Genomic DNA, 22377 nt, shown 5'->3' on the forward strand with positions numbered 1-22377 from the left:
GTGCTGCCCCAGTAAGGTAAAATATATGCTTCCATGTCACTGTGGTTTCCCAGGTTAGTAGACACTTTATTTCTGAGGCTATTATGTGAACTCTTGTATGTATTCCCCTGGCCCAAGCAAGGGTAACACTCACCATACGTGAAATAATACCAAGAGAGCCAAAAAGATAAAAAACATTGAGTTTATTTATAATAATTTCACATGAAAGGCTGGGAAACAAACAAGCTCAAAGTACAAACTAAACAAAACACAAAGAAAGACATTCTGTTGCACTGATGTTATGTTTACACATATTTGCATCATCTAAGTCTTCTGTCTCACCTGCTGGCCATTCTCCTAAGTGCCTTATGGAAACACTCTCACACGACCATGGTCTCTTCTAGAAAATGCTCTTCTTCCTGTACTGTAATGGTATAGGTGTATCCCCTCCGCTAGTCTTGGGTTTCTTCTCACTTAAGGCCAGGCCAGCCCTTGCCCATGTCCTGTGCTACACATCTGTCTGTGCTGCCTGACATACCCCATTGGTAATTTGGCAATTACATTTTTTTCATCGTGTCTCATCTGTTTTTGAATTTGTTTTTCCAAGTAATGAGAAGTCAAGCAAAATGACACTGTTTATTGGCTAGTTAAAAAGCTTACACTATGCAAGCTTTTGAGGCAGCTCAGGTCTCTTCTTCAGACAAGATGTAATCAATCAAGATGTAATTACTTTTTCCAAGTAAGAATTTTTAGTTGTAACTGGCTGATTTGAAAACCTAGAAATTGCCAGGTAATCTGAGTCAAGGTGAAAGATATAGTTACCTCTGTTGTGTCCTGGAATGGCCCCATATTTGTATTCAGTAGGTCTTGACTGATACATTTCTTAAGGAGTATCTTCATTAGACACTCAGACTTCCTCTAGCTGCTTCTCTCAATCCAGATGAGCATTGCTTCTGTTCCATGGTGCTTCCAAACTGTTGTACTTCTCACCTGTGCAGCAACCCTGTGTAGGAAAGTAATGTACGCTACTTTTAACCCTGTAATTTATCTGGACACAGTAAATACATGATTATAGCAACAGTGTTTAAAAAAAATGCACCTGTCTGTTTGCAGAACCTACACTATCCAGTTCAGGTTGGCAAAGAAAGGGAGGACTGTTTCAGCAGTGTTAGGCTCAAGGCAGGTGCCAACCCTAGATTGGGTTGGTTCATCGCAGGGCACACTCACTCATACTGGACCTTGAGAATATAAGAGGAAAATTGGAGTAGCCAAAGAAAAACTCATACCACAATTTTAGTGAACAAGATGGGATTTAAACCCAGTCTCCAGAACTGTGAGTTAAAATCACTAACCACTATGCCAGTTAAAGTGGAATTCAGCTGAACTTTACAGTGCAGTCAACAACATGTAAACAGGCAAGCAGTATGACACCATACTATGTTCTACTGCTGTCTTATTATCTACTGCTTACTGAAACACTTTACCATTTCAACAAGTACCTGAATACAAAAATGATGGGCATAAAATGTCTGAAGTATAATTTAGATGTGATATTGGAGACTACTGCGGTTATAGATCTTTTGCTTTGTGATTACTTTACCATTAGTTATGGTTGACTTTTTATTTATTTATTTATGTTCTTATTGACATGCAGACATTAATTCCAATATAGGTTTTTACCAATATTTCCTTTATGTTTTTCAGACCATGGATTTAGTGTTTCTGTGCAAGTGTAGATTCTCTGTCCATTTAGCATTAAATTCAAAGTACAGATAGATTGTCAATTCAAAAATAGTTTGAAAGTCAAATTGCCAAGCATTGTGCTTAAGTGGCAAAACATGTTCACCAACAAATAGTGGTGGCAATTACTAGGCATCCCATAATATAACATTACCAAAGTATTGTCAGTAAATAAATGAGGTTAGAATGTTTCACATTTAAGAATGGTTAGCATTGCCTGACAGGAAATTGACCGCTTGCCGGCACACAGTATGGCAGACAGGAACCGGACAGCAAAATCTGCTGACTTTGAAACACATTGCACAGGCCAACTGATTATTTTTATCGCAAACATAAGTCGTATACTCCAATTGTAAAAGACAGTCATACGCATCTTTAGGGCATGTAAAAGGTGATCTGGAGTGGTATGTGTTGTAAAAAGGTGCCTGAACCACTTTTCTTTTTTGGTGATTGAGGAATGAACGAGAGAATTGTCATCCGTAAGTTAATAAATTCTACTGATTAACCGAGGATAAAATTGTAAGGCAAGTTGGCCTATTTGGTACTATTCAACAGAGGATGATATTTTAAGGCAAGTTTTAATATATGTCCATTTGGCAGAAATTAAAGTTTTGACTTTAACTTAAATCAGCCTTTGGCAGTAAATTCAAAGCCTCTAGTTATAGTCCTATTGTTGTAAAGTAGTAAGTAGATTGAAACGCGCTTTAACAAGTATTGAAAACCTGTGCTTCATTACGTACTGAAGACCACTCTCCTCAAATGCATAGGAGTTTTTGTAGTTTTGTTTTATTTAAAGTATTACTACAGTCCTCCGTTGCTGAATCCCTCAATATCATTGGTCAATCTCCTAACTTGACCAATAAGCCAATTGTAAATTGGCCACATTCAAACGTTTACAATTGTCAAACTGAACTATTATAGTTTGTGCTGTAGCCTATAATTTTTGAACCCCCCCTCAATGTGTATGACAATTTGTTCTTTATACTCCGTAAAGTAGTCTTACTTGAGATGCCTTTCCACTGTATATAATCCAGCATTTATGTAATATTTGTGCATCTTCTCTATCATTAATTATGAATTTTAAAATAGTTTACAAATTTCACAATATAGAAATAAATTTGCAGTCTGTGATGCAAGTCCAAAGCATGTTTCATTGTCTTCACACTATGCCAGGCCACAAATACCTATGTACTGGTATTTGTGAGTATAGAATCTAGGAAACCTCATAAAGCTATGTGATTATTATGCACTTGGATAAAAGGGATGCCAGTGGAAAATACAGGGAATTACAATGAAGATGGAAACAAGAAAGTACTACTTTACATAAACAGTGGCTGTACTGTGGGGAAAAAGTGACCAGTTATATTATAAAATAGCTGGATGACTGGATTGGATATTGAGACAATTTAGCTGTTGGCTAAGCAAATAAGCTAGAATGACTGAATGGCCTTTCTCATTTGTGCATTTTCTTATGTTCTTGGTTTTTTTTTTTTTTATTGCTTATTGTATGCAGCCTGGGTTTCTGAGAACTATGCCATTTGGGGCTCCTTGGACAGCCTTCTCCCTACTTATATTTTAGACAAAGGTTGCCATTCAGATCCTTTATGGTACAGAAATTGGTATTCATATGAGCATCTAGCCTGTTTGTTTTGTATAATATAATATGTTTATAACAATGTTATTCTCACCGTTCAGCAGATTTTCTTAGAGCTTACAGTGAAAAATTTTATGCATACTTGTTTTCAGGATGCATTATGTTCACCTGCTGTAACTAAAGGACTTCAGTAAAGTGTGGCTTTAATGTGAAGGATTCAGCACTTTTTAACTTTCAAAGAACTTGGTTCTGAAAAAGTAGTTTAAGCAGCACTTAACGTATTTAGTTGTTAGCTTTATTTGATACCTAGGTGTCCTTTTCTGTTCATGCATTCTAATGATCGGATCATTCATATTTAAGGATAGGAGATTTGTTAAGAACAACCGCTAAAAAAGTATCTATATCGTAAACTTTATTTTATGTTAAAAATAAATACATTACAATTACACCGTTTCATTTTATAGTACAATAACAACAAAAGTAATTTATAAGTTGCAACTTCTGCCAAATGGGCAAGTTATCAGTTAAATCAAGCTAAAAAAGAAAAATGATATTCCAGAGAAGCGTGGTTCTCTTACACAGGACTTCAATAAAGTTTAACAGACCATATGTGCGTTTTTAATAGAACAAGTATTCATACAGTGCTGGTTGAATTTGAACATATGCTTTATTTTCCCATCAATCACTTGCCCTAGTGAATTTCATCTCTCTTTCACTCTGAAGAAACCATAATTATGCCCGTGGCCATCCTGTACTTCTGATGTTCGCACCCTGTCAGTTTTAGCATAAAATCATTTAAGAAGATTCGTTGTAATCTTAAAGTTTCTTCACTTGAGGAGTATTTGTGTTACTTAAAGTAACAATAATGAAAACAATGTGTTCATTTGATAACCCTGTCCAGACTGATGGGCTCTTCCTGAGGTCATCTTTAAACTTTTTAAGATTTTAATATGGTATGTTACAATAACCTGCAAGGGTATGACCAGGTTGACTATTTCTTACTTAGAAGATGCAGGGGCTTTTCAAGCTTTTGTTCTGTATTGTCCGCTTTTAATTTAGCAACCCAGCTAAACCTGTTTGACCGGTTTAATGGTTCTCATGGAATTGTGGTTCTCAAAAGAGCAATTTCTTATTTGCTTCTGTCCCTTTGTATTGCTAACCGGCCTTAATTCATCTTTACATTATCATTTTTTGAATATAATCTCTTTCCTTTGGAGAATAGCTAATTTTTATTTTTATGTAAGACATTCGCAAAATTCCAGAATTTTTTTTATTTTTTTATTTTTACAGTACAGGATGCCGGCCTGGATGCTCTAGCATCAATTATCAGTCGTCAGAAGCAGATGGGACAAGACATTGGAAATGAACTGGATGAACACAACGGTAAGCAAACTCTTAAAGCTGGTTGGTTAAATAGATATGTATGGGTTATAAAGTGAACTAGATAGTTGTAAGTTTAAGGAGTTTTGTTTTTGGTTTGACTTATGAGATCTAATACATTCTAATGAACACTCTGCTTGGTTTAAACTAATATTTTTATAGAACAATTTCTTCATGCATTGCATCAAGTCTTCAAATCATTTTCATGTCTATATAAGAAGCACTGTAAGTTTGACACTGAAGAAAAAAAAATAAATGAGCCTGGCTAGATAGATAGAGGAAAGAATTATTTTAGCTTAGGCCCATTTATTTTCTTTCTATCTAGCTAGCCTAGCTAGCTACAGTATCTACTGTATAAAACACTCTTCATTCCACAGTGACAATAATGATCCTGTGAAGACAGTTTGGTGATATTAGGTGTCTGATCCATCATCTCTTATACAGTGAGATGGCAATACTAAATCCTTAACCGTAATATACAGGTTTTGCCGTTTTTTTTTTTTTCGGAATATCTTGATATTATTGATATGTTTTTGTTTTGTTTTGGAAAATACTGTAAATAAACTCATGTGGAGTTCACATACTTGTATGATCATATAATAAAGGTGAAGTAGTATTTGGTCATATTGATTATAACATAAGGATAGGCCTTTTAAGCTGTGCTGTTATTCGCTGATGGTTCATGCTACTAATCGCAACTTATCCACAGTGCTTGACCAAATCACTTTCTGCACAAATTCCCATTCTCAAAGCTGCAAAATTTGCTATTCATTACCATAAATAGACTTAGTAAAGAAGATTCCACAACCTAAATATGCTCATCACTGTCATTTTTACCTTCCACCATCTTGCTAAATCAAGCAAAAATGTTTGTTTCAGAAAGATATTACTGTGATGCCTAGTAGTTGCCTTCTGATAACTCATATACAAATGAAAAAATATTTTCTCCCTTAACACAATCGAGCACAATGCTGTTGTCAGTATGGTAATATAAAATGATATTCCTGCTTTTTAAAATAGCGCAATCATGCTTCTTTGCACCAGATCAACCAATTGTAATGTTAAGTGTAATAAGAGTTTAGGATTTGGTATTAAAATGTTCTTTTTATTTGGCTTTGTGGCAGTTAAAAACAGCCCACAGGAACCAGATTTATGCCGTGCAACCATAATATTTTACATTACTCATAAACATCACTAATTTATATTCTTTAATTTATCAAGCTTGTATCTGCGTTGACGAAGGACCCAATGTACAGTTGAAAGCTTTCTTGATAAGTAATGACTATGGGCACAAAAAATCTTGGTTTTTATTATCATTACCAGGCGGGTTCACCCCTGCTCACTTCACTCGCCACAGATCCCCTAGGCCTATGCTATGCGCCAGCCACTTCACGTCTCTACCACTCGTGTTGTGGTAGTTCCTCCAAAACGGTAATACAATGACAAACAAACACACTTTTTTTTGTTACCTCCTCTTTGCTCGATTAGCTGCTGGCTTGCTGCTGCTGCCGTGCTGCGTGATCTGCATTTTGCATGGCTCTTTGAACATTTAAATGCCTGTACAGCAGTTGTCCTACTCTTTGTCTTTTATTTCTGCCGTGGTTAAATCTCTTGGCACAAAGTCTCGTCTCACGGGATGTGAGTTCTTGATATTTTTTAGCTTATAATTTAAAAATGGAATCTGAAAATCTAACAACACATTACATTAAAGTTTGATACATTCTGAAAAGAATGATACCGATCATATATTTGTAGGTTTTAAAATAAGCCCGATTTAAAGCGTGACATAAAAACATCACATAAAATCGTTGTACAAAATTGTTGCACTTTTAAGCTTAAGCTATCATATATATAATGTCTCTCTCTATATATATATATATATATATATATATATATATATATATATATATATATATATATATAGGGTTTAGATTAGAACTCTCCAACCGTTATAATAAGAATAAAAACTGTGCCATTCCATTAAAGAGCTGGGTAAAACCTATGTTGCTCTTTTGTGCATAGCTTTTATACAGCTGTTTATCATGTCTCTCACTGGCAGAATCTTTCTCTTAACTTTTGACTTTTCCGGCTTGCTTAGCATTGGCAATGACTCAGTCACCTAATGCCAAGGCATTATTTCAACATCTGTCTCCACAGGAGAACTATTATGTAATGACAATGCCCTATTTTGCTCTAAGGAGGTGACTTGGTTACATTGCTTCTCTATGTATCATATGCAGTTTAGATTGATTTTAAAAATAGGTTTTCTGTCCAGTGGTTATAGCAAGCCTTAACCACATAACTGCAGTGTCTTTTCTGGGCTGAAATAATATACTGTATTATTGTTGTAATTGAAATACGGCAGCTATTACTTGTTACTAAATTATTGATATACAGTATGCTTCTTCTGTCCACATTGAATGTGTTGATTATATCCAGTATTTCTAGATCCGTGGCACATTTTGCTCATATTATACACAGAAAACTACTTGAGGTAAACACTGCAGTTGGGGTACAAGATATATATTGATCAAAAAGAAAGAAAGCAGAATACATAGGGTAGAATTCTTATTTAATGATCATTAATTGTGTGCATGCCAGTATACTAGTCTGTGTTCATATTTTCATATTACTGTTACAATACAAGCACTTCAGACATGTTTTAGAGTTCAGAAACAGCAAGTGCTCTTTGAGTACTTGAATGGTAAATTGGAAAGGCTATTTTTACTCTGTTATAAAAACAATTCAGAACTGAGATAAAACTGAGATGGAAAATTCTGCTCTGATTGTACAGTTTACTAGCTTTTCTTGTTACCCAAGAACATAAGCCTATTCCACCTGTTGCAGAGTATGTGCTCATATCTAGCCTTGCTACTTGGAATCTACAGGCATTTTGTGAGTGTTGTGAAACATGAGTGTTTCTCATTTTCTCATTTTTCACCACAGTGGGGATCCCAACACAAAGTTCTTGTGTTTGTGTTGCTTTCAGAAGCAGTTTGTAACTCTGTTGTGAGTGATGCAACAGAGGAAACGTGTTATTTATTTTTACACACTGTGCTTCAGTGCTCGGTAGCCCCTCTCTCAGCGAGTTTATATCTGAGCTCTTGTTGCTCTTTGACACTTCCAAGTCATAATGACAGCACTTGTAGATGACTGGGGCAGATCTAGCAAAGCAACAATTTCATGTACTGACTTATGGTAAAGGTGGAAGTATGGAAGTACCATGTTTAAAGTCACTTAGCTCTTCAGTATGACCCACTGTACCGCCGATGATGGAGATTGCATGGCTTTGTGCCATGTTAAATGATAAGTTTGGTATTTTTCAAGTTGAAGTTATTTCTTCACAAACCTGATATTCATGGTAAATACATTTGCCACGCAAAATTGTTTTCTAAAGTTAAATGGTTTCTATATATTACAAAACAAATAGACAGTCCTGACATTTTATAATGGAACCATATTGGGCACGGGTCACTTGGACAAGAAAAGGTCCAAAACTTGCCAAATACATAGACTTTTCAAACCAAACATTTTTTCACACATTGGTCGTTGATCATTTGAGATTTAACACATATCATAAAATAGCTTACACATGTTATTTTCAAATAATGAAAACATCAATATTATGAGTTTTAGCCATTCTAAACGTATACCAGATGTTCGCATTAACTCAACGCTTGTCTTCCGTAACAACCTTTCTTCCCCGGTGGCTTGATTTCATCGAAAAAGAAAGACAAAATCTTAGTAAACTGCTTGCACCACATGCTTAGTATTGTATTGATTCTCTTCTTCTCCGGAAGGCTACTGATATCGCACAAGCAGACAAAAAACATTAATTTGCCTCGGAGGAAAAATAGCATCAGGAGTTTGTGAGAAAGGGATTATTTCCAGATCCCTTTTGTTGTCACAAACATGCGTCAGAAACCCGTTCAGTACGTTTTTAGGCTTTTATTTTTCATTGGTGTTCCGTACCTCATAGGTTACATTATAAAATTGATAGAAAACGTTTACCTTAAGAAAATAGTTTTACATAGCAAATCCTTATATACCATGTTTGTGAAGAAATAACTTTGACTTGAAAAACACCAAACTGATCCTTAAACAATGCGGGTGGCTGTAACACCGAAAGTCAATTAATTGGAAGGATGTTCACGTTTATTTGGCCATATAGTGTATAAAAACAAACACATTTTAAAATGTTATTTCCATTTATCTGAAAATATGCATTCCCACATTTCTTCTAATGCTCCTTTATAAAGGGAAATTAAAATGCCTTTGCCAATATATTTCTGAAATATCACTCGACCTGCAGAAATACAAAAAGATTTCCAACGTGATCTGTTTTTTATGTTTTAGTCATTTATGTGTTACCTTTCAGAATGAGCACTTTTCCTCCTCTACAGGTATAATTGTTTCAAATTCATTTCCTCTGTCATAGAAATGTGACTTTTGATAATTTTAAATGTAAGAATGGCATATATAGCCAGAGTCTGTACTTGTACAGCAATATTTGGATTTTATTAGTTTCCTTAAAGAAATGAAAATGCAAAAGAAAAAGAAGATTTGACAAGAACCATGTGTCATTTTCATCAGAGCATGTTCACGCAACTCTGGGATGAAGAACCAAGTTGAATAGATTTTTAGCATATGGTTTCTTATATGCCTGTTGCAGAGCTTTTCATTTCGCATCAGCTGCAGTGGGATAACATTATGTCCAAAGGCTGGCATTTAATGTTACCACAGATGTTTGTGCCTTTATTTTCTTGTTTATTTTTTTTAAAAGAAGATATTCATGCAGAAGACATTAGTAGGTTAAGTTACTATTGTCATTGTAATTAAAACCATATAAATTAATACAAGATTTACATTATTGTTACAATTTCTTTCTGTATATTATTAAATATCCTAGTGATTTAGCTGTTGCTGATCAGTTTCATAATTTACAGATGTTTTTAGAAAGCTACATTGATGTAACAGAGCATTTTCTTTCCCACTAACATTTCACTACGTCAAAAAATATTTCAGTACCTTTTAAGTATCTGTTGTAGCTTAGTACGGAAAAGGATGACTTTTTGCTTTTGATATTTTTTTTGTTGCTGTCATCTTAGAATATGTATGTGCTAGGGGTGGGGATCGATCTGTTCTTAACTCAATTTTTCTTTTTGTAAAATCTTGATTGCTTTGTATGGATTGTAATAAAATTAATAAAAAAAAAAAAAAAAGAATATGTATGTGCTGTCATAGGTACAGTAGCGGCCACACTTCCTCTATTTCTCCTGGTAAGCTCATTTGCATTTACCTGCAATCCTACCTGTGTTACTGCATTGACCTAGCTTATCATTGAATTAAAATACTGGTGACGAGAGAGAGAGTACATTGAGAAATATCAGCGTTAAAGTGAAGACCTTACCATATTTAATTTATGATTATCATGCACCAACACGTGTTAACACCTCATTCATGCAGGCATTGGCTTTTCTCAGAGTTGAGAAGAAGCAAAAATAGGAATATTATTTACATAACTAGTTGTTCTTCCCAGCTTTACATAGGAAATCTTTTATAGTGCCGTCAGTTATTTAGGTGTATAAGAAGCTCTATGTAACACTGTGCTTTTCTGGATATAATATGTATATTTTTTTTGCGTTTTAACTAAGGGTTAATACTGGCAGGCAGTGTGGTGTAGTGGTTAACATTTTGGACTTCAGTCTCTGAGGTTGTGGGTTCAAATCCTGCTACTGACACTGTGTGACCATGAACAAGTCACTTCACCCGACTGTGCTCCAATTGGAAAAACAAACAAAATATAACCGATTGTAATAAATTGGATAAAGGCATAAGTCAAATAATAAGTAATAATGTTCTTAGGTTACTGGTGCTGCTTACTCTTGAAGATGCCACTCACAATTGTCCAGAGGAAAACATTCCTGCATTAAATCAGTTTTTTTCTGCTTTTCCTACTGACTTGGATTTTGTTGGTGGTCATTGCCAAATATAATCTTTATAGGAAAGTGTATTCGTTTGAACTGAATTCCCTAATCAGTAGGAATAATTTGAAATGTGACTATATACTATTATTAGATGTTACCGATTTTTAATTTGTTTATGCCATGCGCTCAAGCACAGTGTTTCTTTTTGTGTTTTTCATCACTTGTTTGTAATCCCCTCTTTAAAGTCTGCTGATGTGAAATGTAAATGCAAAACAGTGCTTGAAGTGGATATACATATGTTCCAGTACCCTATGTGCAATACTGATGTATCATGGAGCATTTCCCAATTCAAAAGTCAAGTGCCACTATCTAATGCTGGATATACACTGTGCAATTCTGGCACGTTTTGTCGTCTCCAACTAATTTTCTGAGTCAGCCTGAATTTCCACTTCATCAGCCATCGTTTCACATTCAACATAAGGGGGATGCATTGCCGATTGTATCTTAAGATTGGGCTGTCATATAATCAGAAGAATTTCTGTAATGTCAGGAAAATTCAGTCGGATGTCTTCTAGTGTGAACAGTGTCATGACCTGATTTTCTGATATCGACATCAAATTTCATTGTGCATTGATTGTAGTGTATTATACATGGGGTATTGCCATTGCCATGCTCATTTTCTCATTTTTCGTTTAAAAAAATCTAAATACATAGCAGCACACATGCAACTAAAATGGCCAATGTCAAAAGAATCTTAAAGCTTTTACTGAAAGCTTCTGTAATAAACACACACACAACAGTAACTTAGACTGTGTACCTCTAATTCTGTCTGTAAAATAGAGTCCTGTCTGCAGTCCTGACCTCAGAGTTATTAAGAATTCGTAACATGATTTAAAAATAATAATCTTACAAGCAGTGTCTTTCCCAAAAGACTTAAAATTGTTAATGTGTTATAAGGTGGCTCAACTCTAGTATGTGGAGTTAATTACAGATTTAAGTGGCATGTTGCATTTCTTGATTTGGCAAATAACTAATTGTGTCTTTGGAAGTTGTTTCAGTCTATTAATGTTCAAATGTCCTGTTTAGCCTTTATATATCGGACTTCTGATACAACTCGGAGTCCTGCCACGTGCAAAGTTCGCTGACGACACTGCTATCATGGGCTGCATCAGGAGTGGGCAGGAGGAGGAGCATAGGAACCTAATAAAGGACTTTGTTAAATGGTGGGACTCAAACCACCTACAACTGAACACCATCAAAACCAAGGAGCTGGTGGTGGATTTTAGAAGGCCCAGGCCCCTCATGAACCCCATGATCATCAGAGGTGACTGTGTGCAGAGGGTACAGACCTATAAATACCTGGGAGTGCAGCTGGATGATAAATTGGACCGGACTGCCAATACTGATGCTCTGTGCAAGAGAGGACAGAGCCGACTATACTTCCTTAAAAGGCTGGCGTCGTACAACATCTGCAATAAGATGCTGCAGATGTTCTATCAGACAGTTGTAGTGAGTGCCCTCTTCTACGTGGTGGTGTGCTGTGCTGGGGAGGCAGCATAAAGAAGAGGGACGCCTCACGCCTGGACAAACTGGTGAGGAAGGCAGGCTCTATTGTAGGCATGGAGCTGGACAGTTTGACATCCGTGGTAGAGCGACGGGCACTGAGCAGGCACCTGTCAATCATGGAGAATCCACAGCATCCACTGAACAGTAACATCACCAGACAGAGGAGCAGCTTCAGTGACAGACTGCTGTCACCGTCCTGCTCCACTGACAGACTGATGAGACCCCACACTATGCGACTCTTCAACTCCACCCTGGGGGGTAAACATTAACATTATACCTGCATTTTTATCACTCTTTAATTTAATATTGTTTTTTATCAGTATGCTGCTGCTGGATTATGTGAATTTCCCCTTGGGGATTAACAAAGTATCGATCTATTGATTGATCGTACATGTGTATCATAGCAGTATCTGAAAATATGTATAGTGTATGAATATATTTAAAAGGTCCTGTAACTATTTGGTTAAATAAATATCAATGGAAAGGGACCAAATTCTGTTCCAGTGTTCCTCTGCCCAGCACTACACTGGGTAACCACAATTCAGGCAGTTGACAAGTGTTCTGTCAGCTTACTCTGAAAGTATGAAAGGTTTGGGGCTCTATAGCTCAGTGGTCTGTATTAAGCCATTTTAAACTTTATGTATGAAATGAAGGTATTTTAAAGTGTAGTCTAAAAATTTAAATGTAAGCTAACAAGGTATACACACACATATACAAAAGATTCAAAAGATATTCATATTCCTTAACTTACTGCACACTATACTGTGTTGTAGATTTAATTTGAAATTGATACATTTGCCATTTTTAGTCCTTGTTCTACACTCAGTAACCCATAAGACAGTAATGCTAACTACAACACTGCTGTGCAATCCTTAAAATAAAAAAAAATAAATTAAAAAAATACAGGTATGAGTTGGCAAACGTACAACCATTTTAGACCCCTTCAGACACTGTTTAATTTCCTTTAGCAGTTTGTGGTGTAATTAGCTGCAAGTAAAAGGCAGAACGAGAAGTTTATTATACTAAAAGTGATCTTGGGCACTGCCCATCCTGTGGAGGAAGCACATGCATCTTTGTCAGTGTTTCTAGTAAAGTCATCTGAATAAATAAACTGCACTAATGAACATTCAACTAAGTGGAAAACTAGTGGGGTGCCTTGTACGTCATTAGATGATTTTATTTTTTTACAGCTGGAAATAATTCATATATCTTTATATAGGCTTGTTGGACACCTAAAGCAATTTTTAAAAATGTAGCTTCTGTGTGTTTTTTTTTAGTTGATTTTATTTGAAGAAAATAACATTTTAATACGATAAAGTATAATTTTTGCATAAAAATAACATTACATAAAATCAAGTTAAACTTAACAAACCAGAATTCAACCCGACCTGAGAAAAAGAGAGGAGAGCCAACAGCAAGAGCACATTTTTAAAAACAACATAGAAGGGAGAATGTCCTATTCCCCGATATAAATACTTATTTTAAAATGTTATTAATTCGATCTTTCCATATTTTGAAAAGGGTTTGAACAGATGCTCTAAGTGAGAATTTGACTTTTTCCAATTTCAAATAGAATAGAACACCAGTTACCCACTGACTTGTGATAGCTGGGATTCTTCCAGTTGAGCAAGCTCAGTCTACGTGCTAGTAGTGTGGTATAGACGATTACAATCAATTTGTCCTTCTCCACCTGTCCTTCTCCCACTCCATGTTAGGAGTACACGCAACATAGCTGTTAATGGGTTAGGGGTGATTGTGATACCGTGGCTGTCTGATTTATTTTTTTGGCCAGAATGATATTAATTTGGGGCACGTCCAAAACGTGGCCCAGTGAGGCTGGAGCTTGATTGCAACGTTTGCAAGTTGAGTCTTGGCCTGGATACATTTTGGACAATTTTAAATGAGATAAATGTGATTGATAAAAGGTATTAAGTTGAATAATTCGAGTCTGTGTCATTTTCATTGTTGAGTAAGTCCATGCATGACTAAACTAATTTCTTTTAATTCCAATGTGCAAGTGTGTGTGTTCAACTGCTGTCAGATGTTGAAGTGACAAGGAGATGAATGAGACTTTTACCTCCAACTTTGTTTTTCTTGTTTTATATGAAAAGTGCAGCTGTTGCTAAATCTTGGCTCCCATACCAAATATTAACAAAAGGCACCTAATATTGATTTTCTGTTTTTAATATTTTTAGGTCTAAATGTAAACTAGCAAGTTGCATCTTCCTGTTTTTCCTTGGAAAGGCTTAAATGAAAAAAAATATGATTGTATATAATTGATGTCTTCAGATTATAAATCATGCAATATTGATTTTGGACTGAAAAGAACTACAGTTTACTACTTAAACATTTGTATATTTTGGTTTAGTTATTATATGTTGTATACAGCTTTATTTATTGACAATTTTATGCTGGTTCTTTTTATATTGGTCATCTGTCAGCATCTTGCCCTGAATTATTTTTTTGTTTTAGTGTGCTCCAATGTATTTTCCAAAAGTGTTAATTCTAGAAATGTACTTTTTATTATTAGTTTATTTATTGCATTACTTTGATAGTTATTTTATATCTGGAAATGTATTCTTTCTTATTGTTTTTAACAAAATGTATCTTTTCCTTTTTCATATTTAGCCTTTTTTAAATTAATTTTTTTTACTGGATTAGTTTGATACGGTTCTTACAATTGTTTTTGGTTTTATTCATCTTCCCATCCTTTTTATTTTTCTGCCATCTTTAAATCATTAAATGACTAAACAGGGACAGCTGAAATTTCACAGAAAAATGAAGAAGACAGATGAGGCTGCTTATTTTTTTCTTAACAGCATTCCATAGAATTACTCCTTAGTAGCTTAGCTTTCAGTCGCTGTGCTTTTTGATAGGTGGTGCTTATGAAAAAAATATTAGATATGATTACCCTTGATAGAGCACCATATGAGTCATAATGGACCCATCGTTGTCTACAGTGGGTGTGCAGAGGCAGTTAAAAGGGCTAATTGGATGTTGGGTTACATAGCTCTAAATCAGGGGAGGTTATTCTTAAGACAAATAAAACCTCTCATGGAATGTCATCTGGAAAATTGTGTGCTGCTTCAGCCTCCGTAAATCAAAAATATGTAAGTGAAAGTCCAGAGATGAGCTATCAGACTGATTACAGAACTTCTGGGTATGGATGACCAGATTGAAACCATTGAAGATGGTTGTCGCCATGGTTGTGCATGTGTGTATCTAAGTGCCCTTATTGTCTGATATCCAGTGTGCCCAGTGATGCCAAAGTATACTGTGGCTTCCAAACCTCTCTCTAATGAAACAAGTGAGTTCATAAAATAGATGGATGTTTTTCTTTTTACTGTGTTACTGTTTAATTCCTGCTTAAAGGGCATAATCACAGTTTCTTACTTAGTCTACTTAGTTATAAGTGTTTAGTCCCTATCTGTGCTCTGTTACTGTTAGTGTGGTATATAATGTTGCTTGCTATATAGCTTGTTAAATAAACAAATGTAAATAAAAGAAATATTTTAATTCAGAAATTACATATGTTTGGTACTGCTTAAAAAATCGAATTAAACACTCCACTGAAACACATTTTGAGCATTTTAGTTAAATTTCTTTTACACAATGAGAGAATAATTGCAGTTTTTCCTTTACTTCTGTAATTAGCTATGATTCTTCCTAGCAATTAAACAACACTTTGTCTGAAGATTTGGTCTTCACTGGCTTTGTAGATGTTATTAGTGGTGAAAAACAGTTTCAAATGAAGAGCCTAGCAGCTAAAGATGTACAGTAGTGTCTTTAAGGAGGGAGACATGTAGCAGAAAAATGTACTCTAAATTGTTGTCTGTCATCCATTATTTTTAGATTTTTTTTAATCTAAATATAGACAGTACAGTTTCAATTACTGATGAAATCTAAAATGTATTACTGTACGTTGCCTGTGTTACTTTTGTTAAAATGTTAATGTTTGTCCTGAAGATAAATAGTGTTATTAATGCCCAAGTCTACACATGAGCACAGTCTGCTGCTTTATGATGTGTTTATTTACTTGTGTAGTCTTGGTTTGGAGATGATGGCACTGACCAGAAAGCAGGAGACAGAGCTGGAGGTAGCAGAGTTAAAGATGCTAAGATTTGCACTTGGTGTGACGAGGATGGATAGGATTAGAAATGAGGACATTAGAGGGTCAGCTCAAGTTGGACGGCGAGATTGCGTTGGTTTGGACATGTGCAGAGGAGAGATTCTGAGTATATGGAGAGAAGGATGCCAGGGATAGAGCTGCCAGGGAAGAGGAAAAGAGGAAGGCTTAAGAGAAGGTTTATGGATGTGGTGAGAGAGGACATTTAGGTGATGGGTGTCACAGAGCAAGATGCAGAGGACAGAAAGATATGGAACAAGATGATCTGCTGTGGCAACAAATAATGGGAGTAGCCGAAATGACGAGAAAGTAGTAGTAGTCTTTCCTTTGCAGTTCTTTTAAGATTTTTGTTTCATTGTTAACGGGAAGCTGTCATTCCGCCATTTACTTTAAAACATTTTTCTTCATTTGAGGATTACGTTATGCTGATGTCTATTCTAGCAGCACTGAGTAAAGTAGGAACCAAACCTCAATGCCTTGTGTCAGTGAGTTGCAAGGCACAATGTGTCAATAAATCCTAACATGCAAATCATTGGGATCTCTGAAAGAAAACTAGAATATCCTGAGAAAAACCAAAGTAGATATGGAAAGAAGTTAGAAAGAGCACAGATATCAGGATTAAAACCTACATAGTTAATCAAATGAACACTTAAGGTGCATACATGAAAACCATGTTTCCAAATATACATTTTTAAGGATTATTATAACACTATAAAAGTTAATTTAATTCCATGAAGGATTAGCATACTTCGCATAGACAGCCACTGGTAGCAGGATTCTTAACCAAGAATCTTGGGTAGTTGAGGCAGCACCACAAACAGCTGTGTCAAGTTGCCAGCCAAAAATGTTTTTTATGATGTAACATTTTTTTAATCTGCTTAATCCAAAATTTTCACTTAAAAGCGAATTTTAAAGGAAGCCATTATGTTATCTATTATAGGTATGCTCAGTTGAATTTCTTGTGAAGGAGTACAAAAGTTGCTTTCTTTTTGGTTACTTTATAATCATTTGCCTCTAATTATTAAGGCTTCCTATTACTTTGCATGTTAAAGTGTTGTTATGATTTGAATGACCCCCCAGGGACAAAATGAAGCACATTTTTTTGCTTTGGATATTGAGTGTGGAATTCCTGAAAGTTACAACATGTAGCCATGTGGGTTTTAGTTACTTACTGGTTTGTAACCATCTTCTAGGGTGGCAAACCCATGTAAACGTGCACAAGTGTGTGTGTGTGTGTGTGTGTGTGAATGTGTTCATGTGTTTGAAGTGCCTGCTTTTGTTTTTATGTGTTTCTGTACATCTGTTAAATGTTTATATACTTGTTGGTACAAGGTTACAAAAGACAAACTGCCCATGAGAAAGCAATTATTTCTTATGCATCATGGCTGACAACTGTCTTGGCTTGAAAAAATGGATGTATTTGGTAGTTTTTTAAGCTATTCCTCCATGGCCCATAGGCCACAGTGTAAAGCTCTAGTGTGGGCAAGATATTATTTTAAATTTATTGATAGCACTTAACTTTAGAACACAATTTTGTGTGACAATTGCATATATGCCACGTTTGTGAAGTTTTTTTAAGTCCTTGAAATGATTTTGTTATCATGACACTGATTTGTGCTTAAAATAGACCTTTTCGGCCAATGTAATGAAGAGCTTCCTGTTTAAACGGGGCTGCGAGACGTGAACTCCGCTCTACGGCGCACCTCATTTGATTTTTTCCGGCAAACAAATTTTCAAAACAAATCGTATGTTACGACTCTAATCAGAGTCGGAGTAATAATTATGTTGGTGTGGTCATTTTAGATCTGAGATCGGCTAAAATTTAAACAATGACCGTTGTTAATACCCAGCCGTCATTACACAGTTTGCCAATAGAACTACTGATGCCAAAACCGAACTGCCCAAAGATAGATTTCGACGTACCAAGCAAATGGCGATACGTTCTAAATTACTTACGGTTCCGGATCTGTCGAAGGGTTTTAATCAGTCGATGATGTTAGTCCTGGAAAATACGCCCCACCAAACCAATGTTCCAAAAACCAATGGAACTTACTGTTATCTGCTCAAACCAACACTGACTTACTATACTCGGCTGTCCAGCGGTTTCACTGAAGTATTCAGACTCATGCAATACTGCGTCCGCATTTGCCACATTATGTTCTAACTAAAGAGGCAGAGTCCTATTGCATGGTTCTAACTTGTATTGACGCGAACACTATACATACGGGATATTGACACGAACACCATACATATGGGGTATTGACATGAATACCATACCTACAGGGTATTGACGCAAACACCATACATATGGATAGTATCAAATTGTATATAAGGATACGCTACCGTGTCTGTCCAGGATTTTAAATCACTTGTAGCTCGCACATCGTTTGACCTGTTGACCTGAAATTTGGTACACATATACTACATGACATTTACTATTCACATTTGGGGTGATGATTGACCTCCAAGGTTATTCCTCTTTTTTTTTTTTTATTTTATTGTAGAATCAACTTTCAGTAGCGGCCAACAGGACGGCATTGCGACGCATGCGTACGGGCGCCATTCTCATTCCTTACCACCTTCGCCGTCACTTCCTCTACCTCTTAATATCTTAAATCATTCTTGAGGCAGATTGAAGACAAGTGAAAAATTAAAAACGTACTAAGTAATTGCAACACAAAAACTGACTTAATCAGTTTTTAATGCTAAAAGATGCAGACGAAAGAAGAGAAGAAGCAAGCAGCTAGGGTGGAGAAAAGAACAGCTGCTCAGGAAGCAGCAAGCACATCAACCTTTGAGCAAATGAATGATAAATGTACAGAGAGAGAGTATCAGAACAGTGAATGCTCAAGTCAAGTGTATTCACTGCACGTATAGTGTGCCGTTCCTGGTCCTTTAATATAACATAAAGCACATTGTGCCACATTTAAATTTTATAGTCCATTGCATAATTTAATTAAAAAAAATATTTTCACATGTGAAAAGGAAGTAGCCCAGCATTTTTATCACTACCTCAAATACGTAAAATTAGAATTGTGCACTAGATCTTTAGGTAAGGCTTTGGATGAGCTCATTTCAGATATATAGCATGTTTTGCTCTTAGTTGTTGACAGGTATGTTGTTATTATGCTTAGACTGAAAGCGATTCCTGGGAGATCATCTTTAAGATGAGAAGAATTCAGACATCTGCTAGTTTGTCCAGAGCAGTTAGTCCAACCCTTGAGCAGAACAAAAGATGATGAAAAGTCTGGAAGAAGCTACACACATGACTAAAGTTTGTCCATGAACACGTAGGCAGAGACAACAAAATTTTTGAGCAGTGTACTCAAGACAGACAAGGGAAAAGTTAGTTATTTGTCCGTAGTACCAGAAGACATGTTTGGTGAAAACCAAAGAAGGCATATGACCAATTCTGGTACCAGCTGTGAAACGTGGTAAAAATATTCTGGTGTTAGGTTTCTTTGCAACATCAGGGCTTGAGTAGCTCACCATCACAGAATCCACTATGAATTCTTCATTGTACCACAGGGTGCTTGAGGATAATGTGGGACCATCTGTCAGATTGAAGCTCAGCCAAAAGTGGACCTTGCATTCAGGGTATAGCCATATAAATACCCAGATTTGAATCCCATCATGACACTGTAGGGGAATTTGAAATGGTCTGTGCACATAAGACACATTGTGTAGTGTGCACTGTGTGTGACAAGAAAGGTATAACGGATAATTCTAAAATTAGTGGTTATGCACTGTCAGGAAAGATGAAGTTATATTATTTCTTTTTTTGGCAAATGGAGACTATCGGGAGACATGATAGAAGTGTTTTAAATTATAAAAAAAATAAACAAAATCGGAACACCGTGTATAAAATAACTTCAGAAATGCCATAGCACAAGTGGAGGCTGATTAAAAGTAAATATTGCTCCAATGTTTGAGAGCATTTTTGTATATGAAACTGTGAACACATGGAACTTGTTATCTAGTAGTGTGGTAGAGAGCAGCACCATAGATAAAGTTAAACCTCAACTAGACATGGTGCTGTGCTGAATGGCCAATTTTTGTCACGCTCTCATAGTTATTACAGTGCTCTCCATAGTGTTAGGGACAAAGACATTTTTCCTTTGTTTCCCCTTCCACTCTACAGGTTAAAATTATGAACCAAACTGTTCAAATATGATTTAAAGTTAATTGTGACCTCACTGTATTGAAATAACACTTTTATACATGTATTTAGTGTTTTTTTACTCTTTCAGTTTAAGCAATTTTTGATTAATTTTGTTTGTTGGGAACTTCAGTATGATCAGTATTTTGTGTTCTGCAGATGCTGGACCTTATGTAGTTTTTATGTTAAATAAAAAAAAATGTTTAAATAGTGAGTATCTTACAAAATAAATAAATAATAATAAAAAAATGAATAGTGTGGGCTGTGCTTTTAGAAACATGAGGAAGGTACTGCCTTTTTACTGGATGCTATGCATACAGCCCTATAAATATATACATTTCCGAATAGACTTTTATTGTTATAATGCCTTTCTCAGAAACCCTTATGAAGGTCATATGGGCCAAAGTGGAAAAAAAAGATGTTACTGAACCTTGTATGGCTTTTATTGATTGAATTTACCACAATACAGAGGTAAGAGGTGATTAGATTCAAAATTAGAGAATAAGGGCTGAAAAGAAAGTTCTACATTGTCTCAATCAATAATGCCTCTAAAACTGAATGTGTCAAAGTCACGGATTTAGTATCTGAGGATAACGTGATTATCTTGTCTCTTGATTCTTTCATTAATAAGCTTGTAACACATCTTCTGACTAATGCTTTCTATCTAAAACGACAAATATGATCACGGGAATGGAACAGTTTTATGTTATGAAGATTAAAATATAGAAGGGTTGTTACACAACCTTTGTACTATCTTTAAAAACGTTTTTGTTACTATGCTATTTTTGTGATGTAGGTCACTGAGACTTTTAACCACCTGGTGGTTAAAAACCCTGACTCTTTTGACTTTGCTGTCAGAGTGCAGGTTACTATACAGTTGGTTGCTATAACTCTGTTGTGGACGCTAGAGGCGCTGTTGCCCTGTTGAACCCACCAGACAGACGTCCAAGACACACGTGTAAAAGCACAAGAAGAATTCTTTAATTATTTTCTTCCAATAAAGTGCCCAAAGCACCGCACCTTCCACAATTGTCAATAATCAATACAATAATAACAATAATCACACACAATCCTCCACTCCCAGCAGCTCTGCCCTCTACCACCCAACTCCGGCTCGATCTGCTGCGGTTTCCCACAGTCTTTTTAAAGTCTCTGACCCGAAGTATTCCATCTCCAGGTCAAACGCCTTCTTCAGTTGTCCCGGAAGTACTGTGGGTTTCCGTCCTCCTGACTCCTAAGTTCTTCCTGGTTAACGTCACCATAATATCCCCCTGGTTCTTGGTGAGCTCCCCTTGGCGGCACCCACAGCACCCAACAGGGCTGAAGAACTGAACTCCATGTCCCATGTTGGAGTCCAGGGAACCATTTTCATCCAGGGGAGCTGCCATCTAGTGTCCCGGGGGATGTATTGTCCTGAAAAGGCCGCTGTCTTCATTTGAAGGACATCCCGACTGGACTGAAATGCTGGCAGTCCATCACACTATACAATTAAAAAAAAAAAAGAAAAAGACACGTTTTCCATGATTTCTGTGGCTTGGAGGCATTAAATGTACTTTTAAAATGAACTGAAGCCATACATTCAAATCAAATGGAGAGGCGATGCTCAGATTTGTGTTGACTGAATGATCACATGTACCATAAAGCAGCTTTGCACATCACAAACATTGTTCAAAAAATGAGTTTTCGGTCACTCGGTTTTCAGTCAATCCTGTCCCCTTTAAGTGTTTGTGTTTGGATGCATCGAGGAGTCATTAATTTGCATGATTTTTTTTTTTTTTTTCTGAAGACTTTCAAAAAACTTTCCTGCTGAGAAACAGGAAGACAAAACTGAGAATTAATACATTTGAGTCTGAATGTCAGAAGTAAACTTGGAGCCAAATACAAATACTGTGTTGTTAAAAAAAAA

General features: G+C 36.0%; 1 protein-coding gene across 1 annotated transcript in view; it reads left to right on the plus strand.

Moving 5' to 3' along the window:
- stx8 (syntaxin 8) overlaps positions 1 to 22377 on the plus strand; it is a 145404-nt gene that overhangs the window by 38330 nt on the left and 84697 nt on the right. The window contains exon 6 of the mRNA XM_039739869.1: positions 4604 to 4696. Coding sequence (XP_039595803.1) covers positions 4604 to 4696 — 93 coding nt within the window. The remainder of the gene's footprint in view (positions 1 to 4603; positions 4697 to 22377) is intronic.

This window comes from Polypterus senegalus, chromosome 17, assembly GCF_016835505.1.
Source record: "Polypterus senegalus isolate Bchr_013 chromosome 17, ASM1683550v1, whole genome shotgun sequence".
Classification (NCBI taxonomy): Eukaryota; Metazoa; Chordata; class Cladistia; order Polypteriformes; family Polypteridae; genus Polypterus; species Polypterus senegalus.